Source organism: Triticum dicoccoides, chromosome 4A (genome assembly GCF_002162155.2).
Source record: "Triticum dicoccoides isolate Atlit2015 ecotype Zavitan chromosome 4A, WEW_v2.0, whole genome shotgun sequence".
Classification (NCBI taxonomy): Eukaryota; Viridiplantae; Streptophyta; class Magnoliopsida; order Poales; family Poaceae; genus Triticum; species Triticum dicoccoides.
Window position 1 is genome coordinate 541,643,025 of NC_041386.1, and position 26,203 is coordinate 541,669,227.

General features: G+C 46.4%; 1 protein-coding gene across 1 annotated transcript; it reads left to right on the forward strand.

Annotated features, from left to right (window-relative positions):
* On the forward strand, window positions 1–1,414 carry LOC119286637 (zinc finger protein 1-like). Its single transcript, XM_037566049.1, has 2 exons — window positions 1–991; window positions 1,106–1,414. Exon 1 carries the CDS (start codon window positions 237–239, stop codon window positions 882–884), a length of 648 nt encoding a protein of 215 aa, XP_037421946.1. The 5' UTR covers window positions 1–236; the 3' UTR covers window positions 885–991; window positions 1,106–1,414.
* The last annotated feature ends 24,789 nt before the right edge of the window (window positions 1,415–26,203 follow it).

Genomic DNA, 26,203 nt, shown 5'->3' on the forward strand with positions numbered 1-26,203 from the left:
CACACACCAACAAACCACTGCATCACCACCAACGACTTCCCTACCACTACTCGCTCACCTCTCTCCCTCCCTTGTATAAAACCACCACCGGTTGCCCCGCCCTCTCCACCCACTCACCACTGCTCCATCACACACTTCCAGTAGCTAACTTAACTACTGCCCACCACTCTTCCTTCGTGCCAGAGAGAATCAGCAAGGCACGTTCTTGCGTGTGTTGGATCGGCGTACGTGCGTGCATGGCGGTGGACGCGGTTCGCGACGCGGCGGCGATGGTGAGCGAGGAGGAAGAGGAGGGGCAGCTGCGGTGCGACGAGGGGTGGGGCAAGCGGAGGCGCCCGAGGCGCCAGCGGCAGCGCGCGCCCAGCGAGGAGGAGCACCTCGCGCTCAGCCTCCTCATGCTGGCGCGCGGCCACCGCGACCGGCACCTGCTCCCGTCGTCCTCGCCGGCGCAGGAGCACCGCTGCTCCGTGTGCGGCAAGGGGTTCCCGTCCTACCAGGCCCTCGGCGGGCACAAGGCGAGCCACCGCCCGAAGCCGGCCCCCGCCGGCGCGGACGAGCCCGCTGCCACGGCGGCGGCCTCGCCCGCCGCGTCCTCGTCAACCACGTCCAGCGGCGCGGGCGGAGGTGGCAGGGTGCACGAGTGCTCCGTCTGCAAGAAGACTTTCCCGACCGGGCAGGCGCTGGGCGGGCACAAGCGGTGCCACTACGAGGGCCCCGTCGGCGCCTCCGCGGTCGCGAGCCGAGGGTTCGACCTGAACCTGCCGGCGCTGCCGGACATCGTCACCGAGCGCGAGCGGTGCATGCCGGCGCCGGCCGACGACTACGAGGAGGAGGTGCTCATCCCGCTGGCGTTCAAGAAGCCGAGGCTGATGATCCCGGCATAACCAAATCATCAAAGAATTTTTCAATCATCAACGGCCAGTTGATGAGTGAATCCCGTCGGTGTGTATTCTTTTGGATTGCTTATGCTCGGCTGGCTGGTGATACGTACTCCCTCCGTCCGGAAATACTTGTCCTGAAAATAAAGAAAATGAATGTATCTATAACTAAAATAAGTCTAGATACATCCATTTCTAGAACAAGTATTTCCGGACGGAGGGAGTACACACGTAGTACCTCCTGCTTGCCAGCCAGCCAGTGGAGTGTAGAGGTCGATCGAGCTGGCCATCGATTGGTGTAGTACATATCTCTCTATATTTTCCATATAGTACGTAATGCATCTCAGTAGATCGCTTCTTTCATTGATTAATTTGTTTGGCGTACGTAATAACACAATTCAACGAGATTGATATGGTATACAGAGAGTACAACTAATTCTTCCATGTACTACACCAGACTAGCTAGTAGTACTAGCAGTTGGGTAAAGACCGACTGACCAGCAATGAAATGTGCAGTTGCTTGCCGTGTCGGCCACTCTCGTCGTGTGTGCGCCGCTAGACGCTACTGGTAGCTTTGTCCGAACTTCCGAATTCAATCTTGGCCACCAAAACATCTCGATCAGGAAGTAGCACTAGTTGGCTGTCTCTCTCTAGAATCGATCATTGGCCGGCCGTCGGCATGGTGAAGGATATGAACGCAGCGTGAGCGGACCGGCCGGGGCAAAGTGGCAGTTCAGCGACCAGGCACGCACCGGGCGGCAGGTGCAAGGGGAATGTCGATGGAAGATGCGGAGACCGGAGCTGTTTCCACCGAAAATGATACGAAGAAGTAGACAGCGGAAGGTGCCACCACAACGGTGCAGCATGGGACATTTTCTAGAGGCGGCGATCGATTATTCGGTGAAAGTCGTGGCACATCATGGCCGGGATGAGCTTAAGTAAGGTGGATCACATGCGGAGTCCAGGCCCCTCCCGTATGCCCGGTTGCAGCTTTGCCATGTTCGAGGATTGACAATCAGGCTCAAGCTGCCCCGGCCTTGTATTTTCAAACGTGAGGAAGAATGATAGGGACTACTTGTGGATCTACTAAGCAGGGGCGATTATCTGGGATACAAGCTTGATCCAGTACACGAATGGCGAAGGAAGAACTAGGGTTCAAAAGCAGGAAAAGTAGGTAGCCGCCGGGTTCGCCTTGATCCTCTGGATACCTCTCCTTGGTGATGCGGTTGATGATAAGTAGTAGCCTGGCTGGGCCTATTGGACCCACTCTGGCCCAACCACTCTTGCGTTGGCCTTGGGCTGTCGGCGAGGCCGGCCCTGACCTGGTCCGTCGCTCATGGTGCGTGGGGCCGGTATGTCATGAGAAGGGGCGCTGACATCCCCCCTTCTTGTGTTGAGGCTTGACCCCAAGCCTCCGCCTGAGGAAACTTGTCGAAGAGTGCGACCTTGTCCTCCTAGGTGGTGCCCAGCGAGGATTCAGGTGACCACTGCACCTGGACTTGCTCGATCATTGCGCCCGCCGTCTTGCGCCAACGTGTTTGAATGATCGCCACGGGTACAGCCTTCGTGTCCTGTTCCGCCGGCAGATGTGTCGACCCCTCCATGCCTGGGCGAAGAGCTCGATGCAGCAAAGAGACGTGGAAGACCGGATGCACCATGGCTTCAGGAGGTAGCTGCAGCTTGTAAGCAACGTCATTTACCTTGGCGATGATGGAGAAAGGCCCAAAGAACTTGAAGGAGAGTTTGTGATTCGCCCGTGGTGCGACTGAAGCTTGGATGTACGGTTGCAGCTTGAGGTAAACTTCGTCCCCCACCTCGAATTGCCTCCACGAGCGCTTCTTGTCAGCCTGCGTCTTCATGCATTGGCGTGCCCTATTCAAATGCTGCTGGAGGATGTTCTGAATGACAGTTCTTTCTTCTAACCAAGACTGCAACGATTGCACTAAACAGTTCTCCGAGGCCGTGACGCCCCACTGGCGTGGTTCATAACCAAACAAGGCTTTGAATGGGGACATCCCAATAGCTGAGTGGTGAGATGAGTTGTACCAGAATTGTGCCATAGGTATCCAGTAGCTCCAGCGCTTTGGGCAAGCTTGTGTGAAACACCGAAGATATGTTTCCAGACACTGATTGACGCGCTCCGTTTACCCGTCCGTTTGCGGGTGATTGGCTGTACTGAGGCGAAGCTCGGAACCAGCGTGCTTGAAAAGCTCTTGCCAAAAATGGCTGGTGAAGACCGGATCACGATCCGAGACAATTGCACCCGGCAATCCATGTAGCTTGTAAATCTAGTTCATGTAGAGGAGGGCCACTTTGGTGGCAATGTAGGGGTGTGCCAATGGGAGGAAATGCGCGAACTTGGTGCGCTTGTCCACAATCACCAGGAGACAGTTGAACTGAGCTGATTGCGGGAGCCCGTTGATGAAATCCATGGATATCATCTCCCAAGGAGCCGTGGGAATGGGAAGTGGCTGAAGAAGTCCTAGTGAACCGCACGATCTGGTTTCGCTTGTTGGCAAATTGGGCAACACCGAATGTATTGGTGGATGTGTGTCTTCATCTTTGGCCATGCAAATAGGCGTCTGATACGGCGGTAAGTGGTTGGGATCCCAGAGTGACCTCCCATAGGGCTGTTATGGAAGGCGCCGATGATGCGCTGTTGCAGTGCTGTTGAGCCACCGAGCCAAATTCGGCCACGGAAACAAAGAATCCCTTGAGTAAGAGAGAAACCGTCCTTTGGGTCGGCCCGGATGGCGAGCTGCTCCAAGAGCTTCTGCGCTTGGGGATTAGAGTTGTAGCTGGTCACAACATCATCCAGCCATGCTGGTTGGCAGGAGCTGACAGCAGCTAACATCTCTGTTGGTTCAGCTCTTGACAGAGCATCTGCTGCGTTGTTATCTGCCCCTTTTTTGTATCTGATGGAGTATTGGAGGCCAAGCAACTTTGTGAAAGCTTTTTGCTGCCATGGTGTTGAGAGCCGATGTTCCTCTAAGTGAATCAAGCTTTTCTGATCGGTCAGGATGGTGAATTCTCCATGTTGCAGGTACGGGCGCCATTGGTCCACAACTACTATTACTGCCAAGTATTCTTTCTCGTACGTGGATAGTCCTTGATAGCGCGGGGCCAATGCTTTGCTCATGAAAGCTATCGGATGCCCTCCTTGTTGTAACACTGCTCCTATCCCTCGGTCGCTGGCGTCCGTTTCCACACAGAATGGCTTGGTAAAGTCTGGCAAAGCGAGGACCGGAGCTGTGGTGAGCTGAGTCTTGAGGAGTTGAAATGCCATTTCTGTGTGCTGAGTCCACACAAACGGTACCCCCTTTTTGAGGAGATTGAACAGTGGGCGCGCAATGACACCAAAGTTGCGCACAACGCGCCTGTAGTAGCCAGCTAGTCCTAGAAAGCTGCGCACCTCCTTGACATTAGTTGGTGTCTTCCATTTCGAGACTGCTTTAATCTTGGTTGGATCCGTGGCTACGCCCTCCGCGCTGACTACATGTCCCAGATATGTCACTTTGCGTTGGCCGAAGGCACACTTGCTGAATTTAACTTTCCACTGATCTCTGAGGAGTAGTTCAAGGACCTGCCGCAGGTGTTTGATGTGGTCATGCAGTGTACGGCTGAAGACCAAAATGTTGTCGAAGAAGGGCAGCACGCAATGGCGGAGAAGTGGGTGCAAAGTATTGGTGACCGCATCGTTGAATGTTCCCGGTCCACCTGCCAGCCCGAAAGAAACCACACGGAATTCATAATGGCCCGAGTGTGTGTGGAATGCTGTCTTGTACTCCTCCCCTTCAGCGAGCCTGATTTGGTGGTAGCCTGTCCGCAGATCTAGTTTGGAGAACCAACAGGCACCATGCAGCTCGTCTATCAGCTCTTCAATGACTGGTATGGGAAATTTTGTGATGCACGTGATGGCATTCAGGTGACGATAGTCGACGCAGAGCCTCCAGGTTCCGTCCTTCTTTTTGACCAGAATGACTGGAGAAGCGAAAGGACTGTTGCTTTTCTATATCACTTCGGTACGCAACAACTCTGCCACTTGACGCTCGATTTCGTCCTTGTGTTTCGTCTTGTGACGATACGGACGTATTTTGAACGGTTGCGCGCCTGGTATAAGAGGAATGTGGTGATCACACTCGCGCCGTGGGGGCAATTCCGTTGGTTCCTCAAAGAGATCAGGAAATTCAGCAAGGATCTGTTGGAGAGCTTCTGGAGTGTCTGTGCTTTGCTCACCGTCCAGTTCCACTGTGTGTAATTGCACCATGTAAGCCACTTCATTGTTATTGCACAATCCTTGTAATTGCAGACTATTGATGAGCAAACATTCAGTTGATTCCGCCTCGTGACCCTGGAGTGAGATCACCCCTTGTGCTGACGGCATTGCAATGGATTTGGCTTTCCAGTCAACTGTCATGGGACAGTGCTCCTCTAGCCAGTCCATCCCCAAGATTGCGTCATGCATGCCCAGGGATAGTACCTTTAAATCTGTGGTGAACTCATGTCCTTGTGTATACCAATTGCATTGTGGGACAATGGCTGAACATTTCAGTTCACCTCCATCAGCGACCCTTACTCTGTAAGTTTTGCTCAAAGGTGCAACTCCTTCCAGAAACTTGGCCAAATCAGTGTTGACAAAAGATGTCGAGCTCCCTGAGTCCACCAACATCAGCGCTTCGCACCCCTGAATCCATGCCTGTAGCTGGAATGCTTTAGCTGAAACTCCTACAGATACCACTGAACGTGAAATAGCCATAACTGTTTCTTCAGGCTGTTCTGTCACCTCTGTCACACTGTCTATGCCGAAGAGTTCAAGTAATTCTTCAACAACGTGTAGTTGAAAAGAGGTGGGGCACACATGATCCTGCCCCCACCGCTCGCCACATTTGAAACAGAGGCCACGGGCACGCCTGTAATCTCGCAGCGTCTTGAGCTTGGTCGAGTCCGCTCTTGTTGCTTCGGTGCCTCGAGGATCGGTCGCCCCTGCTGCCGTCACGTTGGGACGCGCTGGGGGTGGCGGGAGTGGCAATGGTCCATTGACGCGGATCTGTGCCTTGGGAGGTCGTGGCAGATGCTGACGAAGTGGTTCAGCACGACTACCATCCGCCACCTCTTCTTGGAGGAGAGCCAGCGCACAGGCCGTGTCCAAATCAGGTGGACGCTGAACCAGCACCACCGCTCGGATGTCTGGTCGGAGGCCCTCGACGAAGCGTGTCAAAAAGTAAAACGGATGAATGGTGTCAAAATATGAACTCAGATGATTGATAATCAATTCAAATTTCTCTATGTAATCTGCTACTGTAGAATCCTGCCGTACAATGTAAAATTGCCTAATCAACATTTGATGCCTATCACGGCTGAAACGCATGCAAAGTAGTGTGGCAAACGAATCCCAATCATAATCAGAAAGTTTTTTCTGAATCGATTGGAGCCAAATCGATGCAGATCCGGAGAAGTTGAGGACTGCCATAGGCACCCAAAACATGCGGTGTATCCCGAACATCTGAAAGTATTGCTCACATAACGTTTTCCACAAGTTCGGGTTCTCCCCAGTGAATTGTGGAAACGTGATGGAAGGATGAGCTTGCCCCAACCTTGTCAGGAGCTGGCTTGCGTGTGCAAATGGGGAAAGCGGTGCCGTTGGAAGGGTGGGATCAGATTGACCGTTGGCCGGGAGTGGCGGCAGCGTGCGGAACGACGACGCCGGCAACCCCCGCGTGATGTCGAAGACGCCGTGGTCATGGGACCCGTGGATCGCTCCGCCCGCGCCTGGCTCGGGCCCGATGGGAGCGCCGAGAGTCGCCGGGTGAGGAGATTGATGTTTCTCCGTGGGGAGCGCCACCGTAGGAGCTGAGGACGACGAGGGGCGCTCCTGCTGGAGCGCCGTGACAGCCGCGCCGAGCTCCGCGACGTGTTTCTCCAGATCCGGCCGCCAGGCGACCAGATCGTCGATCTTGGCCGTCTGGGCTTGGATCGTAGTGATGGATGCAGAGTGGGCTACCAGTGTAGCGTCCAGCCGGTCGAGGAAGGCTTGGATCGATGGATCCATGGCTGCTAGGTCGGATCGGGCCTGACGGATGCGGCGTGTTTCGATGAATTGGGCCAGTATGGAGGCGGAAGGGAGGTGAGTGGTCTCTGATACCAGATGATAGGGACTACTTGTGGATCTATTAAGCAGTGGCGATTATCTGGGATACAAGCTTGATCCAGTACACGAATGGCGAAGGAAGAACTAGGGTTCAAAAGCAGGAAAAGTAGGTAGCCGCCAGGTTCGCCTTGATCCTCTGGATACCTCTCCTTGGTGATGCGGTTGATGATAAGTAGTAGCCTGGCTGGGCCTATTGGACCCACTCTGGCCCAGCCACTCTTGCGTTGGCCTTGGGCTGTCGGCAAGGCCGGCCCTGACCTGGTCCATCGCTGATGGTGCGTGGGGCCGGTATGTCAGGGGAAGGGGCGCTGACAAAGAATTTCCTAGGTTCGAGGCTGTTTTTTTGCAAGATGCATCATTGATTCGCTCGATGTGCGGCGCAGGTGTGGCGACTACGGATTCAGTCATGTTTTAAACGCGGGATAGTAAATTGCAAGAATTGAATGTGTCAAATATTTTACTCTCTTCGTTTTTATTCACTCTGCATGTTAGAGTTGACTAAAGTCAAACTTCGTAAAGTTTGATCAAGTTTATAGCAAACAATATAAACATTTATATCATAACAAATCTATATGATGTGAAAGTACATTCAATAATAAATCTAATGGTGTTGATTTTTTATTGTATAGGTTAATATTTTTATTTATAAACTTTGTCAAAGTTTGTAAAGCTTGACTTTCCCAAATCCTATGTTTTACATGGTATCAGCTTAGGTTACGATGTTTTCCGCTGCCTCCGCCGCCGCCATCGCGCCGGCCCTTGCTCCTACGTCGCCGTTCCTCGCCTCACGGCCCCTTGCGGCGGCCTATGGTGCCCTGCCGCCGCCATGGTCCCCGATTGGATCGGGTGTCCACGGCGATCCCACTGCCTCGACGGAGATCGCGGCGCCCTATGGTGCTCCTCCTGTGTCGACCTACGGCGTCGGCCCTCCTTCGTACGGCGTCCCTGCGTCGGCCCATGGTGGACCGCCGCCGCTGTCGTCCTGGCCAGTGCTGACCTACGGCGCGCCGCCTCCTCAGCAACCCTACAGTGCACCGCCGCCACCAACCTACGGTGCGCCGCCGCCGCAAACCTACGGTGCGTTGCCGTGACCCTACTCGGCGTTGCCACCGCACTCCTACACAGCGCCGCCACCTCAACCCTACCCGGCGCCATCGCAGCCGCCCCATCGGGCCGCGGCCGTCTCGCCGTATGGGGCCCTGTTCGCGGCGTACTATGACACCCTAATCGCTGGTTCCCCTGGCCTCTACCCACCATATTCGGTGCCTGTTGCTCATCCTGAGATGGCTCCGTCGATGAGCCTTTACGCACCGACGCACGCTCATGCTGATCAGGCGACGGTGCCGTCGCCGTTTTACTTCTCGCATCTGCTGCCCGTGAAGCTTGCGCCGGACAACTACTTGTCGTGGTGTGCTCAGGTGTTGCCTCTTCTACGGAGCCGCTACTTGGAGGGCTATGTTGACGGATCCATCCCGTGCCCGCCTCCTCATCATCCGGCGTACCACACATGGGTGGCTCAGGATCAGGCCATCCTCTCCGCTATCCAGTCTTCGCTCACTCCAAGTGTTTCGTCGCTGGTCATCTTCGCCGCTACGTCCCGGGAGGCGTGGGCGGCGCTTCACACTAGCTTTGCCTCCCAGTCTCAGGCGCGTGCTCATTCTATACGCACCGAGCTGGGCGAGACCAAGCTTGGCGACCTCAGCATCACGGACTACTTCAACAAGATGACCGGCCTCGCCGACACGTTGGCCTCCGTTGGTCAGCCGCTTCAGGATGAGAACTTCACCAGCTTTGTGCTTAACGGGCTTGATGATGACTATGACAATATCATTGAGAACGTCCATGGTCGTGATGATCCGCTCCCGCCTCGCGAGCTCTATGCACGCCTTATCGGCCATGAACAGCGCATCAAGGCACGTCGTGTCTCCCCGAGCTTCGTCTCCGCCAACGCCGTGGCTCGCGGCAAATCTCAGAAGTCGTCACCACCAGGTGGCAAACCGGCGCCCTCACCTCAGCAGGCCTCGCGGGGCAATGCACCGACCATCACTGGCGGGAGCCGCCCGCTCGCTTGCTGCCCCTGCTGCGGCGCTCAGCAGGCCTGTCAGCTATGTGGCATTGAGCGTCACATTGCATCCCGCTGCCATTGATGCTTCAAGCAAGACTTTCTTGGTCTGGGCAATAATGGCAAAGGGAATGATAAGCAGGCTACCGTTGCTGTGACGAGTCATGAGCACGGGCGCACTCCGTCCTACTCCATTGATCCTACGTGGTATATGGACACGGGAGCTACAAACCACCTCACCGGCGAGATGGGCAAGCTCTCCACTCAGGAACCATACCGTGGTCATGATCGGGTACACACCGCCAATGGAGCAGGTATGCGCATCTCCCATGTTGGTTAGGCCTCACTTCTTGCACACAACTTTCGGAAACTACATCTTTCCAATGTTCTTCGAGTTCCCTCTGCTACATGTAGTTTGTTGTCTATTCCTCAACTTACTTGTGATAATAATGTCCTTGCTGACTTTCATCCTTTTTGTTTCTTTATCAAGGATCGGGACACGAGGGCCGTTCTGCTTAGTGGTCGTATTCGCCATGGCCTGTATACACTTGACACGCCGCCCACATCTCCTATGTAGTTTTCTCCTCAGGCGTTCAGCGGTGTTCGTGTGTCTCCTACCCAGTGGCATGCGCGCCTTGGTCACCCTGCCGCTCCTATAGTTCTTCATGTGTTGCATCGCCATGAACTACCAGTTGTGTCCAATAAAACTGCTGAAACTATCTGTGATGCCTGTCAGCAGGGCAAGAGTCATCAACTTCCGTCGTGTTGTGAAACATCCTCTTGAGCTTGTGTTTTCTGATGTATGGGGTCATGCCCAAACGTCTGTCAGTGGCCAATTATTATGTCAGCTTCATTAATGCTTATAGTCGATTTACTTGGCTATACCTTATTAAGAGAAAGTCTGATGTGTTCGATGTTTTCATCCAGTTTCAAGCACATGTTGAGCGTCTCCTTAAGCAGAAAATTATTCATGTTCAAACCGACTTGGGGGGGGGGGGTGAATATGATAACCTCAATTCGTTTTTTAACAAACTTGGGATTTCGCACCATGTGTCTTGTCCTCATACACATCAGCAGAATGGAACCGCTGAACGTAAGGACCGTCATCTTGTAGAAACTGAGCTTACATTGCTAGCTCATGCCTCCGTTCCGTTTCGGTTCTGGAGTGATGCTTTTTCCACAACCTGTTTTTTGATAAATAGGCTTCCCTCACAACTTCTGAAAATACATACCCCGCTTGAACTATTGCTCAATGAAATTCCAGACTACACATTCCTCAAAGTGTTCGGGTGTGCATGTTGGCCTCACCTCCGTCCGTACAACAAGCGTAAGCTAGAGTTTCGCTCTAAGGAGTGTGTTTTTCTTGGGTATAGTTCACTTCACAAAGGGTACAAGTGCCTACATGTTCCCACAAATCTAATCTACATATCTCGTGACATTGTGTTTGATGAAAATGTGTTCCCCTTTCATGCACTTCCGACCAACTCTACGCCACTTGTTCACTCATCCATACCTTCGCCTGATCAATTTGTGGATGTTGCATATGCTCCTGCGTTGCTTCCTAATCATGCTGCAAGTATTGGACGCGGTGCTCGCCTCGAGCTCCTCGATGAACAAGCGACGGATGAAGCTCGTGATCGGGACGCTGATCCCGTGCATGGGCCATGCATGATGGGTGGCGCCCGTCAACCCGCTGCTCCTCTGCCCGTGGAGGCTGCACCCGCAGCTGTCCTGCAGGCGCCGGCCTCACCCGGCCCGACGCTGGCCTCGCTCGACCTGGTGGTCGCCTCACCTGGGCCAGCTGCCGCCTCGCCCGGCCCGACGACGGCCTCCCCCGACCTGGTGGTCCCTTTGCCTGGGCCGACTGGCGCTTTGCCCAACCCAGAGGTCCAGTCGCCTGCACTAACAGGCCTCGCCTCGGCCTCAAGTGGGCTGGCCTCACCCCGCTCGACGCCGCATGCCTCCCCGGTGCCAGGGAATTCTGGCACACGCTCGTCGGGTGACTTTGCCTCGCCACCGTCGCTTATGCCGAGCTCGGCGTTACCAGCACAGCCTGCTGCAGTTACCCTTCGTCCTCGAACACGCACTCAATCCGACATTTTTCGTCCGAAGGAACGCAAAGATGGGATTGTCGCATGGCTCGCTGCTTGCATGGCTCATACTGCTACCGATCCCACTGCAGAGCCTCATCATTTTCAGGCTGCACTGGGCATTCCTCACTGGCGTGCTGCAATGGAACAGGAGTTTTAGGCTTTACTACAAAATTATACTTGGTAGTTGGCAACTTGTTCCTCCAGTGTCTGGTGTCAACTTCAATGATTCCAAGTGGGGTTTTAAAGTCAAGAGACATGCTGACGGTTCTATAGAATGCTACAAGGCGCAGCTAGTCTCCATGGGCTTCAAACAGAGGTATGGTCTTGATTATGAAGACACGTCCAGTCCAGTTATCAAGCCTACTACCATCCGTTTGCTGCTGTCTCTTGCTGTTACTCGAGGATGGTTCCTTCGTCAGCTCGATGTGCAGAACACTTTCCTACATGGAATCCTGGAGGAGGAGCTTTATATGCGCCAGCCACTTGGTTTTGTTGATCCTGCACGCCCTCATCATCTCTGTCATCTGGTTAAGGCACTGTATGGACTCAAATAGGCTCCTCGTGCGTGGCATGCATGTCTCGGCTCTGTTCTCCGGGCTCTTGGGTTTACTCCCTCCACGGTTGACACGTCCCTGTTTCTTCTTCAATGTCATGAGGTTACGATGTATCTACCGGTTTATATTGATGATATCATCCTCATCAGTTCCTCCGATGCTGCTGTTGATCGTCTTGTGAGTGCATTGAGTGGTGATTTTGCTATCAAGGATTTAGGTGCTCTGCATTTTTTCCTTGGTCTGGAGGTTTCATGGTCTTCTGCTGGGTTGACTCTTACTCAGAAGTACTCTTTGGACTTGTTGCATTGTGCTAGAATGCTAAAATGCAAACATGCTATCACTTCGATGTCTGCCACTAATCGGTTGTCTGCTTTTGATGGAGACCCTCTTTCACCTGATGATGCTACTGAGTATCGCAGTCTGGTTGGTGGCCTGCAATACCTTACTATTACTAGCCAGATATCTCTTATGCAGTCAACCGTGTGTGTCAGTACCTTCATGCACCCAGGACATCTCATTGGTCAGCTGTGAAACGTATTCTACGTTATATCTGTCTTACTGCCTCCTATGGTTTGCTTCTTCAGCCCGCGCCGTCTTGTGAGATCTCGGCTTTTTTAGATGCAGATTGGGCTGGTAGTCCTGATGACAGGCGATCCATGGGGGGTTATGCAGTGTTCCTGGGTTCTAACTTCATTGCCTGGAATGCTTGCAAGCAAGCTACATTGTCTCGCAGCAGTACTGAAGCTGAGTACAAGTCGGCTGCTGATGCGACTGCTGAGATCATATGGGTACAGTCTCTATTGAGAGAGTTGAGAGTCTCTCCAGGTCATCCTCCAGTTCTTTGGTGTGACAACATCGGTGCTACATATCTTTTATCTAATCCGGTGTTCCATGCTCGGACGAAACACATTGAGGCTGACTATCATTTTGCTCGGGAACGCATTGCACAGAAGCTACTTTGAATCAAGTTCATCTCATCAAAAGATCAACTTGCTGACATCTTCATGAAGCCCCTTCCACAACCACAATTTGTAGGCTGTAGGCGCAATCTTAACTTGCTTTGTACTTCGGGCCATAGTTAAGATTGAGGGAGGGTATTAGACTGTATATAAATAGCCTCTGTATACATATTGCATTGTACCCCTTGGTACTTCTATATAATGAGATAGCCACACCCCGTTTAGGGTGTCGAGCAGTTTCCCAAATCCTATGGTTTACAACTAATACGCGAACTAAATAAAAATGGAGGGAGTAGATTCCTGTAAACGCATGAACTGTAGTACATAGCCATTTGGATGCCCTGAGAAATCATTTGTTTAAGAGAGGAAGAGAGGTAAAGAGACATGTTGCATTCGACTTCTCACGTGAAATTAAAACATGATGTTTCAGCAAATGTTTAGAATCCTCAAAACTGTAGAAGAAAGGAAGGATCCATGTATGAATTTTAAAAGCCAATCCTACAGTCCAAATGACATCATAGGAAAATTCCCTACTCTCTCTGATCCAACTAAAACCACGACACCTATTTTTGACAAGAGGGAGTTAGGAGTATAAGATTTTTTTGAAACCTAGACCGTAGAACAATTGTTCTACGATATTTCATTATATTAATAAAAAATATTTACAAACCAGTACATAAAGTGGATTCAACCAATGCCCTCTCTAGGAAACATGAAAACTATTTATAAGTTCAGTTCTATCCAACTATCAATTTGTGCTGCTTTGTGATTCTTTGCTCCGAGTCTGATTGTATGTAATCCTTCTTTGAGATAGAATTTCCAAGAGTTAACATGTGGTGGAGCAGATCTGAAAATTTTATCATTTCTAACCAACCAAGTACTCCAGCATCCCATAATTATGATCTCCATTGCAACCTCTTTGGGTAACTTGATCATGGTCAGAACTATTTCATCAAATACAGAAATCCCTCTTTGCTTGGTGGGTATCAAACATGTCCAGCAGCTCAGTGAGAAAGGTCAATTCCAAAAAAGATGAATGAGAGTTTAATCTGTTGCATCCGCACACATAGCACAATTATAATCAGGAAGAAACATACTTCTGCATTGTAGTAGGATCCTTGTGCTAACTCTATCATGCAGTAATAAGCAGAAGAAGATCTTGTGTCTGAGTCTGCAGGAAGTTTTCCAAAGCTTCTTAAAAATGTTGTGTGCGTCAGCTTGCCCACATATGTTCTTGTACATTTTCATAGATGAGTATTGGGGCTAGTCCAAGAGTAACTCCATTTATCCTTCTCATCAGATTGTGGGATGTTTTGTACGTGAGTATGGAGAGAGTTGAACTGGTTGAAGGCTTGAAGATAAAGGGGTCTATGGAAAAGCTGACTGAATTCCTGTTGCTCTTGGACTTGTTTCAGTGTGATCCGTTTGTTGATGACAAAAGAGAAAAGTTCAGGCATTTTAAACTGCACAGGTTCACCCATCCACTTGTCATACCAAAAAAGAGTAGTGTCCCCCTTGCCTGGTTTGCATATAGCATGTTGCTTGAATGGGCAGAGTTTTCATGATACCTTTCCACCAAAATGAGCCTACCAGCCTGTCCCCAGGTAGGGAGTCTTGGTAATATGCTTCCCATATGATTTTTACCCGTGGAGTGTTTTCCTTGTTGAAGAACTTGTGGAGGAACTTCATGAGTAGGGATTGATTGTGCAAATGAACATCTAAGACTCCCAAACCACCTTGTGCTTTAGGTTTACACACTTTGTCCCATGAAATCAATATTGATCCTCTCTCTTGTGTGCCAAACTTTTGCTAGAAACAATTCATGAGATAAGTGTTGATTTGCTTGACTACTGTCTTGGGTATCCATAAAGTGCACATGAAGAAAATAGGCATACTTGAGAAAACTGACTTGACGAGGGTGAGCTTGTCTCCTGTGGGTAGGAGGGTGGAGCATCCCAGCAGTCTATTTTCTATTCCCTTCAGCATGGGCATATAATCTTCAACTCTTGGTTTGGTGTGGCAGAGTGGTAGACCCAAATATTTGTGGGGAAGTGTGCCAATTTTGCAGCCCTGTGTAGGTAGAATAGCGAAGTAGCATGTTCTTGATATGCTCAAGTTATCTTCTATCAGACTTAGCTACCAAGATGGTGTCATCCACATACTGAATGATAGGGTAATCAGTACATGATTGATGTATCAGTGGTGATTGGATCATGTTGCTATGCATAGCCTCATTCATCATGGTTTGTAATACATCTACAACAATCACAAATATCAGTGGTGAAAGTGGATCACCTTGTCTGGCATCCTTCTTGCACAAAAACCGCTTTCCCGATACACCATTCAGCATAACAGAAGAAAAACTAGTCCCATATATCATTTTAATCCAGTGGATCCATCTAGGTACATACCCTTTGGCTTGCATAATTTGGATGATGGTCTCATGATTCAACCATGTCAAATGCTTTCTCAAAGTCCAGTTTCAATAAGACTAGTTCATTTTTGCTCTGGAAGCATTGATGGATGTATTCACTGAAGGAAATATGCCCTAGAGGCAATAATAAAGTTCTTATTTATATTTCCTTACATCACGATAAATGCTTATTATTCATGCTAGAATTGTATTAAGCGGAAACTTGATACATGTGTGGATACATAGACAAAACAAAGTGTCCCTATTAAGCCTATACTAGACTAGCTCTTTAATCAAAGATGGTTAAGTTTCCTAGCCATAGACATGTGTTGTCATTTGATGAACGGGATCACATCATTAGGAGAATGATGTGATGGACAAGACCCATCCGTTAGCTTAGCATAATGATCATGAAGTTTTATTGCTATTGCTTTCTTCATGTCAAATACATATTCCTTCGACTATGAGATTATGCAACTCCCGAGTACCAGAGGAAAACCTTGTGTGCTATCAAACGTCACAACGTAACTGGGTGATTATAAATATGCTCTACAGGTATCTTCGAAGGTGTTTTTTGGGTTGGCATAGATCGAGATTAGGATTTGTCACTCTGAGTGTCCGAGAGGTATCTCTGGGCCCTCTCAGTAATGCACATCATGATAAGCCTTGCAAGCAATGCGACTAATGAGTTAGTTGCCGGATGATGCATTATGGAATGAGTAAAAGACTTGCCGGTAACGAGATTGAACTAGGTATGAAGATACCGACGATCAAATATAGGGCAAGTAACATACCATTGACAAAGGGAATAACTTATGTTGTCATTACGATACGACCGATAAATATCTTCCTAGAATATGTGGGAATCAATATGAGCATCTAGGTTCCGCTATTGGTTATCGACCGGAGAGTTGTCTCGATCATGTCTACATAGTTCTCGAACCCGTTAGGTCCGCATGCTTAACGTTCGATGACGATTTTGTATTATATGAGTTATGTGATTTGGTGACCAAATGTTGTTCAGAGTCACGGATGAGATAACGGACATGACAAGGAGTCTCAAAATGGTAGAGAGGTAAACATTCATATATAGGATGATAGTATTTGGACACCAAAAGTGTTCCGGGGGTACCTAATATGTATCGGGTCACCGGAAGGGGTTTTGGACAAACCCCGACAAGCTATATAGGCCTAATGGGCCAAGAAAGGGACAGACCAGCCCCAAAAGGGGCTGGTGCGCCCCCTATAGGCCGAATAGGAGGAGAAGGAAAGGAGAAGGAAAGGGGAGGATTCGGCCTCCCCTTTCCTTCCCCTCCCCTCTCTCTTTCCTTCCCCCTCCGATGGATATGGAAGGGGGGAGGCCGACTTGGAGGAGGCGCCCAAGTAGGATTACTCCTACTTGGGGCGCCCTTTGCAGCCCCTCTCCCTCTCCCACCTATATATATATGGGGGGGGGCATCGCTAGAACACACAACATTAATTCCTAGCCGTGTGCGGCACCCCCTCCACAGTTTACGCCTTTGATCATTTTGTCATAATGCTTAGGCAAAGCCCTGCGTGGATCACTTCACCATCACCGTCACCATGCAGTCGTGCTGACGAAACTCTCCCTCGACACTTTGTCGGATCAAGAGTTCGAGGGACGTCATCGAGCTGAACGTGTGTAGAACTCGGAGGTGTTGTACGTTTGGTGCTTGATTGATCGGAGTGATAAGAAGTTCGACTACATCAACTGCATTGTCAAAGCTTCCACTTTTGATCTGTGAGGGTATGTGGAAACACTCTCCCCCTCTCGTTTCTATGCATCTCCTAGATAGATCTTGCGTGAGCGTAGGAAATAATTTGAAATTTCATGCTACGTTCCCCAATAGTGGCATCCGAGCCAAGTCTATGCGTAGATGATATGCATGAGTAGAACACAAAGAGTTGTGGGCGGTGATCGTCATACTGCTTACCACCAATGTATTATTTTGATTCGGCAGTATTGTTGGATGAAGCGGCCCAGACCAACCTTACATGACCACGTTCATGAGACCGGTTCCACCGACAGACATGCAACTAGTTTTGCATAAAGGTGGGTAGCGGGTGTCTGTTTCTCCAACTTTAGTTGAATCGGATTTGACTGCGGTCGGTCCTTGTTGAAGGTTAAAACAACAAACTTGATAAATCACCATTGTGGTTTTGATGCGTAGGTAAGAACGGTTCTTACTAGAAGCCTGTAGCAGCCACGTAAAACTTGAAACAACAAAGTAGAGGGCGTCTAACTTGTTTTTGCAGGGCATGTTGTGATGTGAGATGGTCAAGACATGATGTGATATACGTTATTGTATGAGATGATCATGTTTTGTAGAAGTTATCGGCAACTGGCAGGAGCCTTATGGTTGTCGCTTTATTGTATGAAATGCAAACGCCATGTAATTACTTTACTTTATCACTACACATTAGCGATAGTTGTAGAAGCAATAGTTGGCGAGACGACCATGATGCTACGATGGAGATCAAGGTGTCAAGCCGGTGACGATGGAGATCATGACAATGCTTTGGAGATGGAGATCAAAGGCACAAGATGATGATGGCCATATCATGTCACATATTTTGGTTGCATGTGATGTTTATCTTTTATGCATCTTATTTTGCTTAGTACGGCGGTAGCATTATAAGATGATTCCGCACTAAAATTTCAAGGTATAAGTGTTCTTGATACGTCCATTTTGCATCATGCTTTTATATCGATATTTATTGCATTATGGGCTGTTATTTCACATTATGTCACAATACTTATGGCTATTCTCTCTTATTTTACAAGGTTTACATAAGGAGGGAGAATGACGGCAGCTGGAATTCTGGGCTGGAAAAGGAGCAAATATTAGAGACCTATATTGCACAACTCCAAAAGTACTGAAAATCCACAGAATACCTTATAATAAATAATGAAAAATCCTCGCCAAAGATGAAGACCAGGGGGCCCACACCCTGCTCACGAGGGTGGGGGGCGCGCCCCCCTAGGGCGCGCCCCCCTACCTCGTGGGCTCCCTGGTGGCTCTCCGATGACCATCTTCTCCTATATGAACTCTTTCGTTGAGAAAAAAATAGGAAGCAACCTTTCGGGACGAAACTCCACCACCACGAGGCGGAACCTTGGCGGATCCATTCTAGAGCTCCGGTAGAGCCGTTTTGTCGGGGAAACTTCCCTCCCGAAGGGGGAAATCATCGCCATCGTCATCACCAACGCTCCTCTCATCGGGAGAGGGCAATCTCCATCAACATCTTCATCAGCACCATCTCATCTCAAAACCCTAGTTCATCTCTTGTATCCAATTCTTGTGTCCAAGCCCGAGATTGGTGCTAGTAGGTTGCTAGTAGTGTTAATTACTCCTTGTAGTTGATGCTAGTTGGTTTAATTGGTGGAAGATCATATGTTCAGATCCTTTATGCATATTATTACCCCTCTGATTATGAACATGAATATGCTTTGTGAGTAGTTATGTTTGTTCCTGAGGACAAGGGAGAAGTCTTGCTATTAGTAGTCATGTGAATTTGGTATTCGTTCGATATTTTGATGAGATGTATGTTGTCTAGCCTCTAGTGGTGTTATGTGAACATCGACTACATAACACTTCACCATTATTTGGGCCTAGAGGAAGGCATTGGGAAGTAATAAGTAGATGATGGGTTGCTAGAGTGACAGAATCTTAAACCCTAGTTTATGCGTTGCTTCGTAAGGGGCTGATTTGGATCATATATTTCATGCTATGGTTAGGTTTACCTTAATACTTTTGTTGTAGTTGCGGATGCTTTCAATAGAGGTTAATCATAAGTGGGATGCTTGTTCAAGTAAGAACAACACCCAAGCACCAGTCCACCCACATGTCAAATTATCAAAGTACCGAATGCGAATCATATGAACGTGATGAAAACTAGCTTGATGATATTCCCATGTGTCCTCGGGAGTGCTTTTCCTTATATAAGAGTTCGTCCAGGCTTGTCCTTTGCTACAAAAAGGATTGGGCCACCTTGCTGCACTTTATTTACTTTTGTTACTTGTTGCTTGTTACAAATTATCTTATCACAAAACTATCTGTTACCACTTATTTCAGTATTTGTAGAGAATACCTTGCTGAAAACCGTTTATCATTTCCTTCTGCTCCTCGTTGGGTTCGGGACTCTTACTTATCAAAAGGACTACGATAGATCCCCTATACTTGTGGGTCATCAAGACTCTTTTCTGGCGCCGTTGCCGGGGAGTGAAGCGCCTTTGGTAGGTGGAATTTGGTAAGGAAAAATCTATATAGTGTGCTGAAATTTACTTTCACTTGTTACTATGGAAAGTAATCCTCTGAGGGGCTTGTTCGGGGTATCTTCACCCCGACCAGTAGAGCAAAGAGTTGCTCCTCAACCTACTGAACCTATTGAAAATGAATATGAAAATGAAATTCCCTATGAGTATCCTTCGGGTATGATAGAAAAACTGCTAGCTAATCCTTTTACAGGAGATGGAACAAAGCATCCTGATGAACACCTAAGATATGTGGATGAAGTTTGTGGATTATTTAAGCTTGCAGGTATACCTGATGATGTTGCTAAGAAGAAGGTCTTCCCTTTATCTTTGAAGGGAGATGCATTGATATGGTATAGGCTATGTGATGATACGAGATCATGGAATTATAGAAGATTGAAATTGGAGTTTCATCAAAAGTATTACCCTATGCATCTTGTTCATTGTGATCGCAATTATATATATAATTTTTGGCCTCGCAAAGGAGAAAGCATCACTCAAGCTTGGGGGAGGCTTAAATCAATGTTATATTCATGATACAATCATGAGCTCCCAAGAGAAATAATTCTTCAATTTTTTTATGCTCGGCTTTCTGAAAATAATCGCACCATGCTCGATACTTCTTGTGCTGGCTCTTTTATGATGAAGACTATTGAATTCAAATGGGATTTATTGGAAAGAATTAAACGCAACTCCGAAGATTGGGACCTCGACAATGGTAAGGAGTCAGGTATGACACCTAAGTTTGATTGTGTTAAATCTTTTATGGATACCGATATTTTCCGTAAGTTTAGCACTAAATATGGACTTGATTCTGAGATAGTAGCTTCTTTCTGTGAATCTTTTGCTACTTATGTTGATCTCCCTAAGGAGAAGTGGTGTAAATATCATCCTCCCATAGAAGTGAAAGTAGCTGCACCTATTAAAGTTGAAGAAAAGACTGTCACTTATAATGATCCTATTGTTCCTACTTGTTATGTTGAGAAACCACCTTTCCCTGTTAGGATAAAGGATCATGCTAAAGCTTCAACTGTGGTTCATAAAAGCAATATTAAAACATATACACCTCTTGAGCAAGTTAAAGTAGAACCTAATATTGCCATTGTTAAAGAGCTCTTGTCTGATAATATTGATGGGCGTGTTATTCAGTTCTGCGGTGAAACTGCTAGAATTGCTAAACCTTGTGCTAAAGATAAACATAGACCTGTGGTAGGCGTGCCTGTTATTTCTGTCAAAATAGGAGAACATTGTTATCATGGCTTATGTGATATGGGTGCTAGTGCTAGTGTTATACCTTATGACTTGTATAAAGAAATCAAGCATGAAATTGCACCTACTGAGTTAGAAGATATTGATGTCACAATTAAACTTGCTAATAGAGATACTATTTTAGCAATGGGAATTGTTAGAGATGTTGAAGTTCTTGTGCGGGAAAACTAAATATCCTGCTGATTTTCTTGTTCTTAGTTCCCCACAAGATAGCTTTTGTCCCATTATATTTGGTAGACCCTTCTTGAACATTGTTAATGCTAAGATAGACTGTGAAAAGAATGTTGTTACTATTGGCTTGGATGATATGACTGATAAGTTTAATTTTTCTAAATTTAGTAAACAACACCATGAAGAAGAATTGCCTAGTAAGGATGAAATTATTGGTCTTGCTTCTATTGCCGTACCTCCTAGTGATCCTTTAGAACAATATTTGCTAGACCATGAGAATGATATGTTTATGAATGAAAGAAGGGAAATAGATGAAGTATTCTTTAAATAGGAACCTATTCTGAAACACAATTTGGCTGTTGAAATCCTAGGGGATCCCCCTCCACCTAAGGGTGATCCCGTGTTTGAGCTTAAACCGTTGCCTGATAATCTTAAATATGCTTATCTTGATGAAAAGAAGATATATCCTGTTATTATTAGTGCTAACCTTTCAGGGCATGAAGAAGAAAGATTATTGAAAACTCTGAAGAAGCACCGTGCTGCCATTGGATATACTCTTGATGATCTTAAGGGCATTAGTCCCACTCTATGTCAACATAAAATAAATTTGGATGCAGATGCCAAACCACTTCGTGATCCTCAACGACGTCTAAATCCTAAAATGAAAGAAGTGGTAAGAAAACAAATACTAAAGCTTCTGGAGGCAGGTATAATTTATCCCGTTGCTGATAGTCAGTGGGTAAGTCATATTCATTGTGTCCCTAAGAAGGGAGGTATTACTGTTGTTCCTAATGATAAAGATGAATTGATTCCACAAAGAATTATTACAGGTTATAGGATGGTAATTGATTTCCGCAAATTAAATAAGGCTACTAAGAAAGATCATTACCCCTTACCTTTTATCGATCAAATGCTAGAAAGATTATGCAAACATACACATTACTTCTTTCTAGATGGTTATTCTGGTTTCTGTCAAATACCTGTGTCGGCTAAAGATCAATCAAAGACTACTTCTACATGCCCTTTTGGTACTTTTGCTTATAGACGTATGCCTTTTGCTTTATGTAATGCACCCGCTACCTTTCAAAGATGCATGATGGCTATATTCTCTGACTTTTGCGAAACGATTTGTGAGGTTTTAATGGACGACTTTTCTGTCTATGGATCTTCTTTTGATGATTGCTTGAGCAATCTTGATCGAGTTTTGTAGAGATGTGAAGAAACTAATCTTGTCTTGAATTGGGAAAAGTGCCACTTTATGGTTAATGAGGGTATTGTCTTGGGGCATAAAGTTTCTGAAAGAGGTATTGAAGTTGATAAAGCCAAGGTTGATGCTATTGAAAAGATGCCATGTCCCAAGGACATCAAAGGTATAAGAAGTTTCCTTGGTCATGCCGGATTTTATAGGAGGTTCATTAAGGACTTCTCAAAAATTTCTCGGCCTCTGAGTAATTTGTTACAAAAAGATATACCATTTGTCTTTGATGATGATTGTGTAGAAGCATTTGAAATAATTAAGAAAGCATTAGTCTCTGCACCTATTGTTCAGCCACCTGATTGGAATTTACCCTTTGAAATTATGTGTGATGCTAGCGATTATGCTGTAGGTGTTGTTCTAGGGCAAAGAGTTGATAAGAAATTAAATGTTATCCATTATGCTAGTAAGACTCTAGACAATGCTCAAAGAAATTATGCTACTACTGAAAAAGAACTTTTAGTAGTTGTATTTGCTTGTGATAAGTTCAGACCTTATATTGTTGATTCTAACGTAACTATCCACACTGATCATGCTGCTATTAAATATCTTATGGAGAAGAAAGATGCTAAACCTAGACTTATTAGATGGGTTCTCTTGCTACAAGAATTTGATTTGCATATTGTTGATAGAAAAGGAGCTGAGAACCCCGTTGCAGACAACTTATCTAGGTTAGAGAATGTTCTTGATGACCCACTACCTATTGATGATAGCTTTCCTGATGAACAATTAAATGTCATAAGTACTTCTCGTTGTACCCCTTGGTATGCTGATTATGCTAATTACATAGTTGCTAAACTTATACCACCTAGCTTCACATACCAACAAAAGAAAAAGTTCTTCTATGATTTGAGACATTACTTTTGGGATGACCCACATCTTTATAAAGAAGGAGTAGATGGTGTTATTAGACGTTGTGTACCTGAGCATGAACAGGAACAGATCCTACGCAAGTGCCACTCCGAAACTTACGGAGGACACCACACGGGAGATAGAACTGCACATAAGGTATTGCAATCCGGTTTTTATTAGCCTGCTCTCTTCAAGGATGCCCGTAAGTTTGTCCTATCTTGTGATGAATGTCAAAGAATTGGTAATATTAGTAGACGTCAAGAAATGCGTATGAATTATTCACTTGTTATTGAACCATTTGATGTTTGGGGCTTTGATTATATGGGACCTTTTCCTGCCTCTAATGGATATACACATATTTTAGTTGCTGTTGATTACGTTACTAAGTGGGTAGAAGCTATTCCAACTAGTAGTGCTGATCATAACACTTCTATTAAAATGCTTAAAGAAGTTATTTTTCCAAGGTTTGGAGTCCCTAGATATTTTGACTGATGGTGGTTCACATTTTATTCATGGTGCTTTTCGTAAAATGCTTGCTAAATATGACGTCAATCATAGAACTGCATCTCCATATCACCCATAGTCTAGTGGTCAAGTAGAATTGAGTAATAGAGAACTCAAATTAATTTTGCAAAAGACTGTCAATAGGTCTAGAAAGAATTGGTCCAAGAAACTTGATGATGCATTATGGGCCTATAGAACTGCATATAAAAATCATATGGGTATGTCTCCGTATAAAATGGTATATGGAAAATCATGTGACTTACCTCTCGAACTAGAACATAAGGCATATTGGGATATTAAAGAGCTCAATTATGATTTCAAACTTGCCAGTGAAAAGAGGTTATTTGATATTAGCTCACTTGATGAATGGAGAACCCAAGCTTATGAAAATGCCAAGTTGTTTAAAGAAAAGGTTAAAAGATGGCATGACAAAAGGATACAAAAGCGTGAGTTTAATGTAGGTGATTATGTATTGCTATACAACTCTCGTTTAAGATTTTTTGCAGGGAAACTTCTCTCTAAATGGGAAGGCCCCTATGTTATCGAGGAGGTCTATCGTTCTGGTGTCATAAAAATCAACAACTTTGAAGGCACAAATTCGAAGGTGGTAAACGGTCAAAGAATTAAACATTATATCTCAGGTAATCCCATAAATATTGAAACCAATATTATTGAAACCGTAACACCGGAGGAATACATAAGGGACACTTTCCAGAACGTTTCAGACTCCAAAAAGGAACAGGTATGTGGTACGATAAGTAAACCGACTCCAAACAATTTTGAAGGAAATATTTCTTTGTTTTGGAATATTTAGAAAAATAGAAAATTAAGTAGCAGTCCGGGAAGGACACGGGGGCCCCACGAGGGTGGAGGGCGCACCCTACCCCCTGGGCGTGCCCCTACCTCGTGAGCACCTCGTGTGCCTTCCGGACTCCGTTTTCTTGCACGATACGTATTTTGGTCGGTAAAAAATTACTATATATTCTTCCGAAGGTTTTGACTCCCGTATCATGCAAATATCCTCTATTCTTGTTTTGGGCTGTTCTCTGTCAGGGTTGTCAAGGCCAGGCATCATGTCGTCCCCCTCCTCCAACAACGGTGACAAAGATGCCTGGCTAATGAAGATAGAGCTGAAGAGGGAAGAACCCATGGAGATCAACAAGGATGAAGGGATCAAGAAGGCCACGGAGAACCAAGCTCCGGCAACAGAAGACATCCTTCAACTTGATCACAACCTTCTTACCCCAACTGAGATCGAAGCTTTCCAGATGATTGAGTTAACTCGTATTCAAAACAAGTATCTCACAAGTGAAAATATTTTGTTGAAGGAGCATATCTTAGAACTCAAGGGCATTATTCGCAAGCTAGAGGACCTCTTACGCTCGATGTGCGACTATCCATCACCTCCTTCTTCACCAACCAAGGAGATATAATCACATGGGTATGGGCACTCCCCTTGGCAACTTCCAAGCTTGGGGAGGTGCCCCGGTATCGTATCACAATCACAACTCCTATCTTTACCGTTTTCCTTAGTTCGATCCTATTAGTAGTATTTTGATCTAGTAGAATAAAGTTTATGGCATGATCTAGTTTTAAGTTTTGCCTTATGATCTCTCTATGTAATCGAGTCCGTGAGCTATATAATAAAGATTAGTGTTGAGTCAAGGGTTTGATTATTTTGCCATGATCTTGAGTGAATAAAAGAAAAGAGAAAAAGAATCAGAAGAAACAAAAGTTCATATTGATCTTATTGATAGTAATGACTTCACATAGAAAGAGTGTGATGATTAAAAGTTGTTGGGAGTTGGCAGACATAGCTTTGGCCATCGTTGCAATTAATAGGAAGTAATAAGGAAAGAGAGGTTTCACATATAAATATACTATTATTGACATCTTTTATGATTGGGAGCACTCATGAAAATATGACATGCTAAAGAGTTGATGTTGGACAAGGAAGACAACGTAATGGGTTATGTTTTCTTATATCTGAGATAAAGTATGTTGTCATGGATCATCCAACATGTTGAGCTTGCCTTTCCCCCTTATGCTAACCAAATTCTCAGCACCAAGTAGAGATACTACTTGTGCTTCCAAATACCCTTAAACCAGTTTTGCCATGAGAGTCCAGGATTGAATAAGATCCTTCAAGTAAGTTGTCATCGGTGCAAAGCAATAAAAATTGCTCTAAATATGTATGATTAGTGTGGGAGGAATAAGCTTTATACGATCTTGTGATGTGGAAGTAATAAAAGCGACGGACTGCATAATAAAGGTTCATATCACAAGGGGCAATATAAAGTGATGTTCTCTCGCATTAAGATTTTGTGCATCCAACCATAAAAGCGCATGGCAACCTCTGCTTCCCTCTGCGAAGGGCCTATCTTTTATTATTATCCTCTACCTTATGCAAGTGTCATGGTGATATTCACCTTTCCTTTTTCATTTTATCCTTTGGCAAGCCCAGCATGTTGGAAAGAACCTGATATATATATAATTGGATGTAGGGAGGCATGAGTTATTATTGTTGACATTACCCTCGAGGTAAAAGGTTGTGGGGCGAAACTATAAGCCCCTATCTTTCTCTGTGTCTGATTAAAACTCCGTAACCAAAAGTATTGCACGAGTGTTAGCAATTATGAAGGACTAGATGATAGTTGAGTATGTGGACTTGCTTTTTAGCTCTGACATAGACTCTTTCTGATGTTATGATAAATTGCAATTGCTTCAATGACCGAGGTTATAGTTTGTTGGTTCTCAATAAGGTTTCTG